General features: G+C 46.1%; 1 protein-coding gene across 3 annotated transcripts; it reads left to right on the top strand.

Annotated features, from left to right (window-relative positions):
* Window positions 1-8136: 8136 nt before the first annotated feature.
* Window positions 8137-13760, top strand: LOC311253823 (uncharacterized protein; the record flags this gene model as incomplete). 3 transcript variants are annotated; one of them, XM_084384304.1, is made up of 7 exons in its annotated part: window positions 8137-8173; window positions 8399-8429; window positions 10359-10404; window positions 10742-10774; window positions 10909-11019; window positions 12024-12294; window positions 13545-13760. In XM_084384304.1, exons 3-7 carry the CDS (start codon window positions 10388-10390, stop codon window positions 13758-13760), a joined length of 648 nt encoding a protein of 215 aa, XP_084240430.1. In that variant the 5' UTR covers window positions 8137-8173; window positions 8399-8429; window positions 10359-10387. The 3 variants fall into 3 exon arrangements, with proteins under 3 accessions (XP_084240430.1, XP_084240429.1, XP_084240428.1); XM_084384303.1 differs by having other exon boundaries at window positions 10683-10774; XM_084384302.1 differs by having other exon boundaries at window positions 8137-10404; window positions 10683-10774.
* Window positions 13761-13789: the final 29 nt, after the last annotated feature.

The raw sequence follows: 13789 nt of genomic DNA, 5'->3' as shown, positions 1-13789 counted from the left end.
ACCTAAACGCACGGAGGGGAGGCCCGCCTGCTTATCACGGTGGTCCCAGTCGCCAGGTTTCGTCGCAGCCCAGACCAGCAGCCAGAGCCAGCCAGCATCCGCCTGGAGAATCCCGGCCCACACCTCGCCAGCGCAGCCCCGGTAAGGAGTTCATCTGTTTCTACCGCCAGCAAGCAGGGCACAAGGCTTCGTTGTGCCCCATCAGAAAAGCTAAGCTTAGCGGGGCATGCTACACTCCTCGGGCTGAGGTTGCAAGTGCTGGGGGAGGGCAACAGCGTTTTAAGGACGTTACCATTAATGGTGAGTCTGTGACTGCTCTGGTTGACTCGGGGAGCTTCCTGACGCTGGTCCGAAGGGAGTTGGTGCCAACGGGCGTGGTGGATTATAGCAGACAGGAAGACATTTTGTGTGTGCACGGGGACAGCCATTCCTACCCCACAGCTGAGGTGACGGTGGTGGTGGATGAGCAACCTTACCTGCTGACGGTCGGGCTGGTGGAAAGGTTACCTATTGCTGCTATCCTGGGGTGGGACTTACCTGTGCTGCTGGACGTGCTGCTGGAGGCCGGCCCCAAAGACAGTGACCTGGGGAAGGGTTTGTCCGGTTATGTGATCACCCGCACCTAGGCCAGGGCGGGGGTGACAGCCGACCCAGGGCCGAAAAAGGGGCCCGATCCAGAACTCTTTTCAACCCTGGACAGCAGTTTGTTTGAGGGGCCCATGAAGGGGCCCAGGAAGTCTCGCCGCCAGCGGCGGTTTGAAAAGGGGCTGAAGTCCCGGGAGCCGGACTGTGCAAAGGGACTGGCAAAGGGCATGTGGGAGGTGCCAGAGGACATTGGGGCCCTGCAAAGGGAGGATGGGACTCTGAAGTCCTTGTTCGCCAAGGTGGTTGGGGGGCTGGATATGTCAAAAGGGGAGAAAGAATGTTTTGTTGTTGACAGTAATGTTTTGTATGCAGTGGCGGAGGGGGTCAAACGCCTTGTGGTTCCTGTGTCATGCCGGCCGATGATAATGCACCTGGCACACACCTTGCCTTGGGCAGGTCATCTTGGCCGCAACAAAACCTATTTGCGCATATCCCCCAGGTTCTATTGGCCTTCCATGTATGTTGATGTGCAAACCTTCTGCAAAACCTGTCCCACCTGTCAGAAAACTTGCTATGTCTGCCAGTCCGACCGAGCCTACCTACAACCCCTGCCCATGATCTCCACTCCGTTTAGGCGTGTGGCCATGGACATTGTGGGCCCATTGGTGAAGAGCAGTGGGGGGCACCAGTACATCCTGGTGCTCTGTGACTACGCCACACGGTTCCCAGAGGCTTTCCCCCTGCGCACGGTCACTGCTCCTGCTGTTCTGCGTTGTCTTGTTCAGTTGTTTTCCAGGGTTGGTGTACCGGACGAGATCATCACAGACCAGGGGACCAACTTCACCTCCAGACTCCTGCAGCTCTTCCACCGGCACTGGGGATTTCGGCGATCAAGACCACCCTCAGACGGACGGCCTGGTCGAGCGCTTCATTCAGACCCTGAAGAAGATGCTGCAGAAGTTTGTGGCCGACACTGGGAGAGACTGGGACCAGTGGCTGCCCTACCTGCTTTTCGCCTACCGGGAGGTTCCCCAAGCGTCCACAGGGTTTTCCCCGTTTGAGCTTCTGTATGGCTGGGAGGTACAGGGGCCATTGGATCTGCTGCGGAAGACCTGGGAGTCTCCCGCAACCGGCACCAGTGACCGTGGTGTGGTCCAGTTCGTGCTGGAGATGAGGGACCGGTTGGCAAGGTACCGAGACGAGGCCGAGGTCAACCTTCGTGAGGCCAAGCAGACCCAGAAGGCGTGGTACGACCGACAGGCCAGGCACAGAGAGTTCCAGCCTGGCCAGAAGGTCCTACTCCTCCTGCCATCCTCCAACAGCAAGCTGCTGGCCAAATGGCAGGGCCCGTACACCGTCCTCAGGAAGATGGGCCCGGTGACCTACGAGATCCACCACCCGGACAAGAAAAGGGCAAAGCAGGTTTACCACGTCAACCTGCTGAAGGAGTGGAGGGAGGCTCGGGTTCCCGTGGCGTCTCTGCTGGTGACGGCGGTGGACAGCGCGGGGGAGGAGGAGTCTACCCTCGCCGACCTGAGCCAGTCTGCGGAGCCTGCTCTCGGGCACCTCTCTGCCGCCCAGTCCAGCCAGCTGTGCCAGGTGTTCCAGCGGGTCGCCAAGCTCTTCGCGGCCAACCCGGGGAAGACTGACCTCGTGGAGCATGTGGTCCGGCTGAAAGACAAGGGGCCGGTTCGTCAGAGGGCCTACCGGGTGCCCCAGCACCTGGTGGCCAAACTTCAGAAGGAGGTGGAGGAGATGCAGCGCTTGGGGGTGATCGAGCCGTCGCAGTCTGAGTGGTGTAGCCCGGTGGTCATTGTGGGGAAGAAGGACGGTTCCCTGCGCATCTGCATGGACTTCAGGAAGGTCAACGCCATGTCAGAGTTCGACGCCTACCCGATGCCCCGGATCGACGACCTGCTGGAGAGGATTGGTCGGGCTAGGTTCATCACCACCCTGGACCTCTGTAAAGGGTACTGGCAGGTACCCCTGGAAGCGTCCAGTCGTCCCTGCACAGCGTTCCAGACACCTGCTGGCCTCTTCCAGTTCACGGTGATGCCCTTCGGCCTACATGGAGCACCAGCAACTTTCCAGAGGCTGATGGACCGTGTCCTGCGGAGGTGTGAGGACTGCAGTGCTACCTACCTCGATGACGTGGTCATCTTCAGTGCCACCTGGGAGCAGCACCTGCATGATCTGGAGCGAGTCCTGGGCCAGATCCAGCAGGCAGGCCTGACGCTGAATCCAGCCAAGTGTCAATGGGCCTGGGAGGAGGCGAAGTACTTGGGGTACCGGCTTGGACGAGGGGAGGTCCGACCACAGGTGGACAAGGTCGAGGCCATCCGTAGCTGCCCACGCCCTCGCACGAAGAAGGAGGTGAGGTCCTTCTTGGGCTTGGCCGGCTGGTACAGGAGGTTCGTCCCACAGTTCGCCACCCTCGCAGCACCTCTGACAGCACTGACGGCGAAGGACCAGAGCAACCCGGTCATCTGGAACGAGGACTGCGAGGCGGCGTTCCAAGCTCTCAAGGCCTGTTTGTGCTCTTCGCCAGTTCTGAGGAGCCCTGACTTCAGCCAGCGGTTCCTGGTTCAGACCGATGCCTCAGCGGTGGGACTGGGGGCAGTCCTGGCCCAAGGTGAGCCTGGTGACGAGCGACCGGTGCTGTACCTGAGCCGGAAGCTGCTGCCACGGGAGACCAGGTACTCCACTGTGGAGAAGGAGGGCCTGGCCATCAAATGGGCCCTGGAGAGTTTGAGGTACTACCTGCTGGGGAGAGAGTTTGACTTAGAGACTGATCACAGGGCTCTGACCTGGATTAACTCCATGAAAGACCACAACAGTCGTCTCACCCGCTGGTACCTCTCTCTCCAGCCGTTCCAGTTCCAGATCCGACACCGAGCGGGCAAGACCAATGTTGTGGCAGACTATCTCTCCAGGTTGCCGCACATCGTCAACCTCGGGGAGGAGGGGGATAATGTGGCGGAGCGCTGTTGAACGCCCGTCATTTCCTGACCGGCGCGCTCTCTCTGTCAGAGAGTGCCGGTGGGGCGCGCTGCGCCCTCATTGTTCCGGCGGAGCCAAGCTCCTTATCACCTGTTTCCCCGCCGGCCGCATCTCGCGGTCCAGCAGTGACATAAACTTTTTACCCTGAACTCTGTTCTCCCCTCCGTGGGTCGTCGAGGGTGCACACTCGGCGCCTACGCGACACGTACACACACACACACACACACACACCTACACACACGCTCACCTGCTGTTGCTGCAGAGGTCTGTCTCGGGTTCACGGGCCGAACCGAGGCAGTTCCGGGCCACGTCATAAGTAGCGCACTGTGGCGCGCTTCCATGGGTCAGGTGACCATGGACTAAACTATGTGTGTTAATTGTTTTGAAATATTGTTAATGTATGTGTTCTGTGGGAAAAGTGGCACAGCTATATGAGGGGTTATTAGTGCCACAGTACTGGGGTTAGATTTAAAGGGGTTCTGTTAGTTTTGTGCTTTCCCAGATAGCATACGGATGTGGGCCACTTCAGGCAACAATCCGGCACTGTAGGCATTCTTCTGGCCCGCACAAAACAGATGTGAGCCTAAACTGGCCCATGTGGTAAATGCTACATTCGGCCCTTATATCACAAAACAGATATGGCCCATCTTTGGCAAATACGTGGCAGAGTAGGGAATGGTTATTCCTTAAGTGAACCAAGGCTGGGCCACATATGGTTCAGCACACGTGGCCCACCTTTGCTGAAACACATTTGGGCCAGTTTTGGGCAAAAGACGGCAAATTAGCATCGACTAATCTGGATGTGAGCCTAAAGTGGCCAACATATGAGAAAATACAAGTGGCCCACCTTTGCTGAAACACAATTGGGCCAGTTTTGGCCGAAAGACAGCAAATTAGCATCGACTAATCTGGATGTGAGCCTATGTGGCCCACTTATGAGAAAACGCATGTGGCCCACCTTTGCTCAAACACAATTGGGCCAGTTTTGGCCAAAAGACGGTAAGTAAGCATCGACTAATCTGGATGTGAGCCTAAAGTGGCCCACTTATGGCTCCACACACGTGGCCCACCTTTATTGAAACACATTTGGGCCAGTTTTGGCTGAAAGACGACAAGTTAGCATCGACTAATCTGGATGTGAGCCTAAAGTGGCCCACATATGGTTCCACACAGGTGGCCCACCTTTGTTGAAACACATTTGGGCCATTTTTGGCCGAAAGACGGCAAGTTAGCATCGACTAATCTGGATGTGAGCCTAAAGTGGCCCACATATGGTTCAGTAACATTGTGGGGTCCATACTTTGTGAAGTACAAATGTGCCAGGACAAGAAAAGACAAGACAAGTTAAGTTAAGTTAGTTTGCTTCTCTCATTGAACCGCTGTCCACTATTCAGGGTATAGGGGATAACAGGACCCAAATGCAGACTCAAATGGAACAGTTTATTATTTTAGAAAGAGGTAAATAAACAGGTAATCAAAGTCCAACAGAAATAAAGTAGCAACAAAAGAGTCAACGAGCCTAAGTCTCGGACAGGGGAAAAAACAAGGAATCCAAAGTGCAAAGTGCAAGTAGATATTCCTTTTTCGGTGGAAATGTTCCATGATGGGCATGATTGGCAATGTTGCAGCATGAACGACCTGCAATATTGATCCTTCACTCATTCTGGAAGAAGCTCGCCACTAATGGAGCCCCCGTCCAGCTTCTTTGCTGGAGCTTGAAGCAGTTAGAGGACTGAAGACCTTTAGGCCTGAACTGCCTTAATTGTGTTCTCCACTATGGAGGTGAGAATTTTATCCAAGCTAATGTCTATCATGAACAACACATCCCCATGGCAAGCCCGGATGTTGCACCCATGATACAAAGAGAAACAAAACCGTTCATAAAAATCTGAGAGAAAAAAGTTAACACAACAAGCGGATGGTGAATTCTGAGAGTTGTTATCCGTCTGATACCAGCAGGAATTACATACAGTAGGCATAGTCAAGTTTAACTTGTTCTTCTCTTAGTGCAATATTATCTGTCAGTATAAATAATATGCTGACTGTGATGAATTTGTTGTTTGTTGATCAAAGTTAATTTATAAAAATATATATATATTGACCAACAATTCTGTGTTTTCTCTGATTTGAGTATATGCATTTTCATGTGTGGCCAATGGAATGTCCTTCCAGAACTTATTCTATGTACAAATCCCTACATGTTCTCATGCTTGTCAAAGCGCTGGTTACTGAGGAAGCGAGTTTGCACACATTGTTGAGTTACATGTGTGTATACGTGTCTGGTTATTAATATGTGTATGAATGTGGTTATTAGAGGAGGATAGTTGGACTGTTATCTGTTTGAATGTGTGATAAGAGTAAGAGAGAGTATGTGCTGTTGTGCACTTCATGATTTGGTGCTCTTGTTCCCTGCTTTTACTAGTGTATTCTGTCTATTTTTAAAATATTATGGTCATCATGTCACTCATATTTCAATGATTTTAATACTGTATCTGCTTTAACTTTACCTGCCCAGGGACTACAGGCGGAACTATAACCTGGCTCAAAGCATCTCTTCTTGTCTTACAAGATTAATGTTTTTTTGTGCATTGTCCCTGTTTTAAATAAATAAATTCAATTCAATTCATTAAATTCACAACATACTGTACATTCCTTGACCGAGTGTGCCAATAAGAGCATAGCCTAGGCCAAGAGTGACAGTTCATTTGTGAACAGAAACCGCTCCCACCTGCTCTCTGTGTCACATAGAAAATGACTGGCAGGTCGACATTGGAAAATGTATTGACCTACATTTACCTGAACATATCACCCACAGTGACAGTGTTTTTTTTTTTTTTTTTTTTTTTTTTATTAAGTCAACGCTATTAAGTCTGTAAGGATCGTATCTTTATTCAAACTCTACTTTCCGTTATGTTTTTTTCCGCTTTAAGTTGGAGTTTTCCAAATTACGAGTCTTTTGAATGCATCATATTCGAATTGACGAAAGGGAGCAAGGGAGCAAAAAGTGCGCGAGCCGGAGATCGAGGAGAGAAGTCACGGTGAGGTGAGTCCCTGAACGAAAAATAAATGAATGAATTTCTGTGGGAAACATTCAGCTCTTATTGTTGGAACTTCACATTGTTTTGTCAGGTTGCCAGTGCTGCGAAAAATGTTAGCTAGTTAACATTCAGTTTTTATACAAGGTTAATATGACCAGGCAGCAGGGCTCGAAATTAACGATGTCCCGGCGGGGACCATAAAAATTCCTGCTGGGACACACTTATATTTTGTCCGGGACAATTACGGGACAGTGAAAAAAAAAATGTCAAACGCTCACTCTCAAACAAAATGCTCAATTCCCTCCTCCGTATATCATTGCATTTCCCTGAGGTTGAGGACTATAATGCAGAGCAGGCAGTTGAGAAGTGGTGGCAAAGTGGTCAGAGAACATGCCGACCCATGTTCAACGACTCTGTGTGAGACAAGAAAAATAAATCTCTGTGGCAGTGAACTTTCCCTCCAGAAAACAGCATCCCTCCCCGCGAGTGAAATAGTCAGACAGCGTCCTGTTTACTGATGGTGATTATGTAATTTTGTACGAAAAACGTAACTTTGTCACTTTCCAGGATGTTTGGTGGGTCAGGATCTCAATCACAACACATTATAACAGCATCCATATGATTATAACAGTCAGAGGGTACATGTTTAAACACATGCCGCTGAAATATGAAGGTATATTTGGTGCAAAAGTCCTGAGCAGTTGTGACAGTGAATTTGTATCTGTAGAAAAAGAGTCACACATGTGTATCAGTAAAGTTGAAGTCACAGAGAAGGAGTTGCACACCTGTAGAATTTTTTTGTGTCCCACAAATACAACTCAACAGTTACACCTTCTCAAATTCTTCATTACAAGTACACAAATCCTCTGTTACAAATCACAAATCAAGAAATTCCTGCTCTCACACATTTTGCTCCAATAAATGCAGCAAAAATGGTGCAAAACACATTTGCACACCTGTATCAAAGAATCTGAAGCTGTGGACAAAATTTGAACATCTGTAAATCAGTATGTGAGTCCGTGTAATGAGAGTTGCACACCTGTAGAATTCTTTCTCACAAATATACATTTTTTTCTTGGATATTTTTTCAGCACACATACAAATCAGTAACTACAACTGCTTGAATCTGCTGCTACGGGTCACAAGTAAGTAACTACAACTGCTTGAATCTGCTGCTGCGGGTCACAGATGCCGTTTTCCTCTTTCAAATCACAAGTCGCCCGCGCTCTGACTTTTGCACCAAATATCTCAGCGTACTTGGGGCAAAAGTGATTTGTGTACCTGCAAACGCGATTCGTGTCTGTAGAGAATGGGGCGGGCTTTGTTCGGGGAACAGAGAACTCCAATTGGCCAGTTCTTCTTCTTCTTTGAGTCGTTATGGTGGTAGGCAAAGTTGCTTATACGCCATTGCCGCCACCTATTGGCTGGAGCGTGGAGCCGACCGTGGCATCTTAACAGGAAACATCCCGCCTAGCCATCAGCCAGAGCTGCGATCGTGCCTTGAAAAGAACGCCTTGACTCAGCGGAGCAGTTGGCGTGTGATGTTTAAGGTACGTATGTTTTCTGATATCACCACCGTTATACGTCTGTGTATCGTTTCATTATGCACTCCAGTCAGCTACGTTGGTGAAACATGTTTAGTTAAGTTAGCTCCCCTTGCCTCCCGAAACGTAACGTAGCTAGCTAACATATTATAACGTTAGCTATGGTATCTAGTCGTCTGTCGATATACCCTCATATTCAGTTATGTGCATTGATTCTGTTTTGCCTTCTAGAAAAATGTCAGATCAGGCCGGGTCTTCCCAGGTGAGTGTCATATCGTGAGTATTTACTTAACATGAATGATGAATGATGTTTCCTAAATAATTATAAAACAATAAGGTGAAGGCTAGTATGTGTAGGCAGTGGTGGAAGAAATATTATGATTTACTTAAATAGTAGTATTTAAAGAATAGTTTGGGTTCTTTGAATTGTGGTTGTATGAGGTACTTGTACACAGTCAGTGTATTACATACAATAGACTGTGGTACAGAGATGCAGACTGGAGTACCAACATCAAGCTGGACTGTGTACTGCTGTGTGGATGGCAGCAAAATATATTTTTAACACAAAAAAAGGCAAACCTAATAAAATCACTGTTTAAGTGTGGGGTATATTAAGAATTTGTTCAGTGCTTTAACTTAGTGTTAGACAGACTCTTTTGAAACGTTAACACACTTGTTAAATCACTTTCCCAGCACTAAACTCCCTTGACTTCAACATAATTTTAACCTCTCACACCAGAGGAGCTGCTGGTCTCTGACTGCCACTTTGATTGGGCTGTTTGTGTGACTTCAGTAAATTCAGACTCATTCCAACATCAAAATCACAAAATACCACAATTAAACTGACTGAGTGAGGCAGAAGTTGACCAGCAGCTTCTGAGCTCTGAGAGGTAAAATCACTGTTTTTGTCAAGGGACACTGGTGCTGGGGAGAGAATGAGTTAACAAGCAACACAAACTTCAAAAGGCTGTCTAACTACAAGGTAAACAGCAAACATATTCATTATATAAAGAACACTAAAACAGACATACATTTACATACAGACATTTATTAGGTTTGCCTTTTTTATGTGACTTTAATCCGTTGTTAGTGTATAGCCTCATTCACAAAATTAGACAAAAATACAAAATTCTATGTAACTGGAGACAAAACTTTGCTTTTGTTCTCTATGTAGATCACAACCCATGAAATATATAAAAGAGTTAATGAAATCTGTTGAGAAATGAAAACTTAATACTGCTTTTGTATCCAGATAAACAGCAGTTCCTCTGTTTACTTGTATTTGTTTACTGAACTGTGCTTGGATCATGTCTAAATCACAACCAGGCAGAAAAGATCTGGGTATACCTCCAAAGCATATAAGCACAAAGCGTGTCACATATTCCCCTCCCCCAGCCCCAAAATGTTAGAGACATCATTGTACCAGAATGTTTTGTTTCTCCTCCAGGAAATGGTGCTCAGCCAAATACTGGACAGACTCTTCAATAGATTGTCAAGTTGGCTTGATCGTGCCCCTCTGGACCGAGACTACCTTGACTTCATATGCTCACAGGAGCTGGTTCTTCTTAGTGCATTATCAAGCGTGCTAGAAATCCCTCAAGCAGTTTATGATGCCCTAATGGAGGTACATCGCCTAGTGTCAGGGCAAAATGAAAGGGAGACATTTGTAACAGTTTCTCTGGAGAGGGGAAATACTGGTCGTCCCACGGTTGCAATATGCAAAGAGTATGTGTCTGAGCTCCTTAACATGGGCCTGACTGTGAAGTATATTGCCAAGCTCATTGGGGTTTCTAGGTGGACGCTGCAGAGACGTATGAGTCATTGGGGTTTCTCTGTGAGGGGTCTGTACAGTGACTTAAATGATGATGAACTTGACGTGCTGGTGTCAGCCATCCACTCCAGCAACCTTCATGCAGGGTACAGAATGATGTTGGGACTGCTGCGAGCTCAGGGACATAGAGTTCAGTGGGAGAGGGTTCGTGCATCAATGCACAGAGTTGACACTGCAGGGATTGTGTCAAGAATGTCAGAGTTGCGGTGTGTGGTACGCAGAACATACTCTGTCCCAGGCCCCAGATCACTGGTGCATATCGACACAAACCACAAACTCATAAGGTTGGTTGTGTTAGTTAAATAGAAATCTATTGCAGGACTTGTGGTAACATACTAATAGTAATGTTTTTCAATTAAGGTACAATATGGTGATATTCGGAGGAATAGATGGCTTCTCAAGGAAGGTAGTGATAATAATAAGTTAAAGGCCCTTTTCACAGCATGTGTTTTTAAGGTAGCATAATCATTATATAATGACTAGTAAATTGTTAATGTTGTTAAAAGTTAAGATCATAAATGTCATATTTACTTGAATCATGCTTACAACATCAAAATTTTCTTAGTAACAGACATCAGTTTGTTTTTCATTGCTGCACCCAACTGTGTGACTAATAAGGTCAGGATAGTTGCTATAGTATGTATGATTTAGGGTATAATGGGGTTTTTCTGTATTATTTTATAGATTATGTATCTTGGTGTTGCCAATAACAACAAGGCCTCCACGTCCCTTGCCTTTTTCAGTGAAGCTGTTGAGAAACATGGCTTACCACAAAGGTAAATCCTGTACATTTAAATTGATATATCCTACCCTTAACTATATCACACTAACTGTTCTTCATAGTAAATGCTGCATCTGAAGGAAGTGTAAAAATATGCTGTCCTCAGTTACACCACATTCAATTCTCTAGGGTTCGGGGTGACCATGGAGTGGAAAATGTTGATGTGGCTCGCCTTATGTTCTCTATCCGAGGAGCTGGGAGAAACAGCTTCATTGCAGGGAAAAGTGTGCATAATCAGAGGTACTTATGAAAACACACATACATACATATATCGTCACCCTCTTAAAATATTGGCCTAAGTCATTTTCAAGTTTTTCTAAAAACAGAAAAAACGGATAGAAGATATTTGGTTCAGTTTTTTCTGTTTTTAGAAAACTTCAAAATATGACATAAGCCATTACTTTAAGAGGGTGAGAATATGTAATATACAGTGTGTATAGGGTATACATGTATGTAACAATTCAGTTTACGCAAATAGAAGAGATGTCTGTTATTAAGAACATTTTGATGTTGTAGATGTGACTTTGGTAAATATGAAAATCTTGACCGTAACTTTGAACTAAAATTCTTTGCTGTCCTTATGTAACTTCAGGTTTTCAGCATTAACAATTTACTAGTCTTTATACAGTGGTTATAGTACTTTTTTAAAAAACACATGCTGTGAAAAGGGCCTTCAAGTTATTATCATCACTACCTTCCTTGAGAAGCCATCAGTTCCTTCAAATATCACCATATTGTACCTTAATGGAAAAACATTACCATAAGTATGTTACCATAAGTCCTGCAATAGATTTCCTTTTAATAAACACAACCAACCTCAATTCATGCTAAAGCACCAGTGATCTGCAGCTGCATGTGGGTTGCTGGAGTGGATGGCTGACACCAGGGCATCAAGCTCATCATTATTTAAATCACTGTACAGATACACACATATCAAGAAGCTTAGACACATATCTTAAATATTACAACCCCGTAATATGCAGGGAAACTGTTCCTTTTCATTTTGTACAGACGCTAGGCAATGCAGTTCAGTTAGGGCATCATAAACTGTTTTAGGGATCTCAAGGGCAGTATGGTGGCTAGCTTGCATGGGCTTCTTTCAGTTTTTCACTGTCTTGGCATGTCTTTCTTTTATTAGCATGGTACAATAATAACTGTATTCGGCTGACTTTATTACTTGTTTTTCAATGCAAGTATTCTCAATGCTGAAATAATTTGAATTCTAAATTATGTGCTTTTAACAGAATTGAACGTCTCTGGCGAGATGTCTTCAGAGCAGTCACGTGCCACTTCTATGACATGTTGCATCACCTGGAGGAGGATGGTCTCCTTGATCTCTCCAGTAGCACTCACCTCTTCTGCTGCCACTGGGTCTTCATTCCCCGCTTGCAAGCACAGCTTGATGTTTTCAGGGATGGCTGGGACAATCATCCCATTTCAAGTGAGAGAAATCGCACTCCCAACCAGCTTTGGCACATGGGACTACAGTGCAACTCTGAAGAGTACAATGATGAGGTAACTATTTCTGAAATATAGTCGGCACATCACGGAGTTGAGGCAAGAGAAATTGTGTTGCTACAAGCCAGCATGCAATGCACACATTGAGCATAATCTCATCACACTCATTCACTCTTTCCTCACCATGGTTTTGCTGAGACATGGAAACAGACACAGACAGTAACACAGAACACACACTGCTGCCCTGTTGACTCCCGTGATCATTAATTTAGAGGGTTAAGGGTTAGGTTCAGAAAGGGGTGAATCATAAATTATGAGGCTATCCTTTACCTGGGCGGACCACACCTTCCACTCAGACACCACTACGTAAATTTGCAGATATTACAGGCTCTGCTTACCTTTAAATTTTGGGCCTGTGGGTCTGATGAGAGGGTGTGGACGCCTCTGGTGGTGGGTTCCTCTGATTCTGTCCCCTACTGGCTGAAGGTGTGCTGAAGTGTTGTGTAAGAATATTGATGTCCCTTGAAACCTAAGTCCCAGGCCACTGGACCAAAATTTTAGGTGGTTTTAGCAATGTTCAATCAGTTCAGGAAAAAAGCTTCTCAATAGTGTTCAAAAAGATCATCAGGAGTCAGAGTCTTGAGCAGCAAAAAAAACTTGCCTCTGAGCTTCAATGGCTAGTGCATTAGCTTATATTCCCTTTAGATTTCACTTTTCCCACACCTATTGACCAACCTCTTAACATTCACATTGGCAGAAAATTGACATCTTTATAATTCTCTTTGGTCAATATCATTATTTCATTACATCATTACTTGTGGGGCATTTTAGGGTTTTTCCAGACCCTCAAGGAGAAATCCGGCTTTGCCCAAATATGTACAGGCATATTTTTTTTTTAAAACCTCTTCCGCCATCCTCATTACACCGCTATGTCTTTGACTTCTTCTTGTCCTTATTTTTACTTACTTACAGCTGCATTTTTGACACCCTTATCTCTTTCTTGTGATTATTTTTTTAAGTAAGTTTTATATGAGTGCACTTTGTAATTTCAAAAGTTCACACATGGGGTCAGATTCACTCTGTGGTCACACAACAAGTCATACATGGTGCAGTGATGCTTACATAAGATATGTTTTGGATGATTACTATCCCTATATTAGGCATTTAACATTTTCTTCACACTATTGTATTACTTGATCAACACACAACATAATATTTGATTATTATCTGGCATTGCAGTTTATCTTTCTTCAGCACGTCACGTCTTGTCGAAAAATTATACCACAAAATAACTTTGTATCTTACAGGATTTGCGCATGCCACCAATTGACTGGGAGAGTAGTGGCCTTACACCCAGCAATCCAAACTATGGTGTGCACATCCCTGAGAGTGACTGCCCCCTGAGACCTGAGAACCTGGCTGGACTCTGTGCTGCTGTGGACCCAATGGGACCCTCAACGTGCATGGGGGTGGACAAATACTTAGCTGCACTGCAGTATATGCACAGCATTGGCTATGTGTAGCCCTGAACAGTGGACTGGACTGTGATAAA

The sequence above is a fragment of the Pagrus pagrus genome, assembly GCF_965226575.1.
Source record: "Pagrus pagrus genome assembly, contig: HAP1_SCAFFOLD_50, whole genome shotgun sequence".
Classification (NCBI taxonomy): Eukaryota; Metazoa; Chordata; class Actinopteri; order Spariformes; family Sparidae; genus Pagrus; species Pagrus pagrus.
This window is presented reverse-complemented; position numbering and strand designations above follow the sequence as displayed.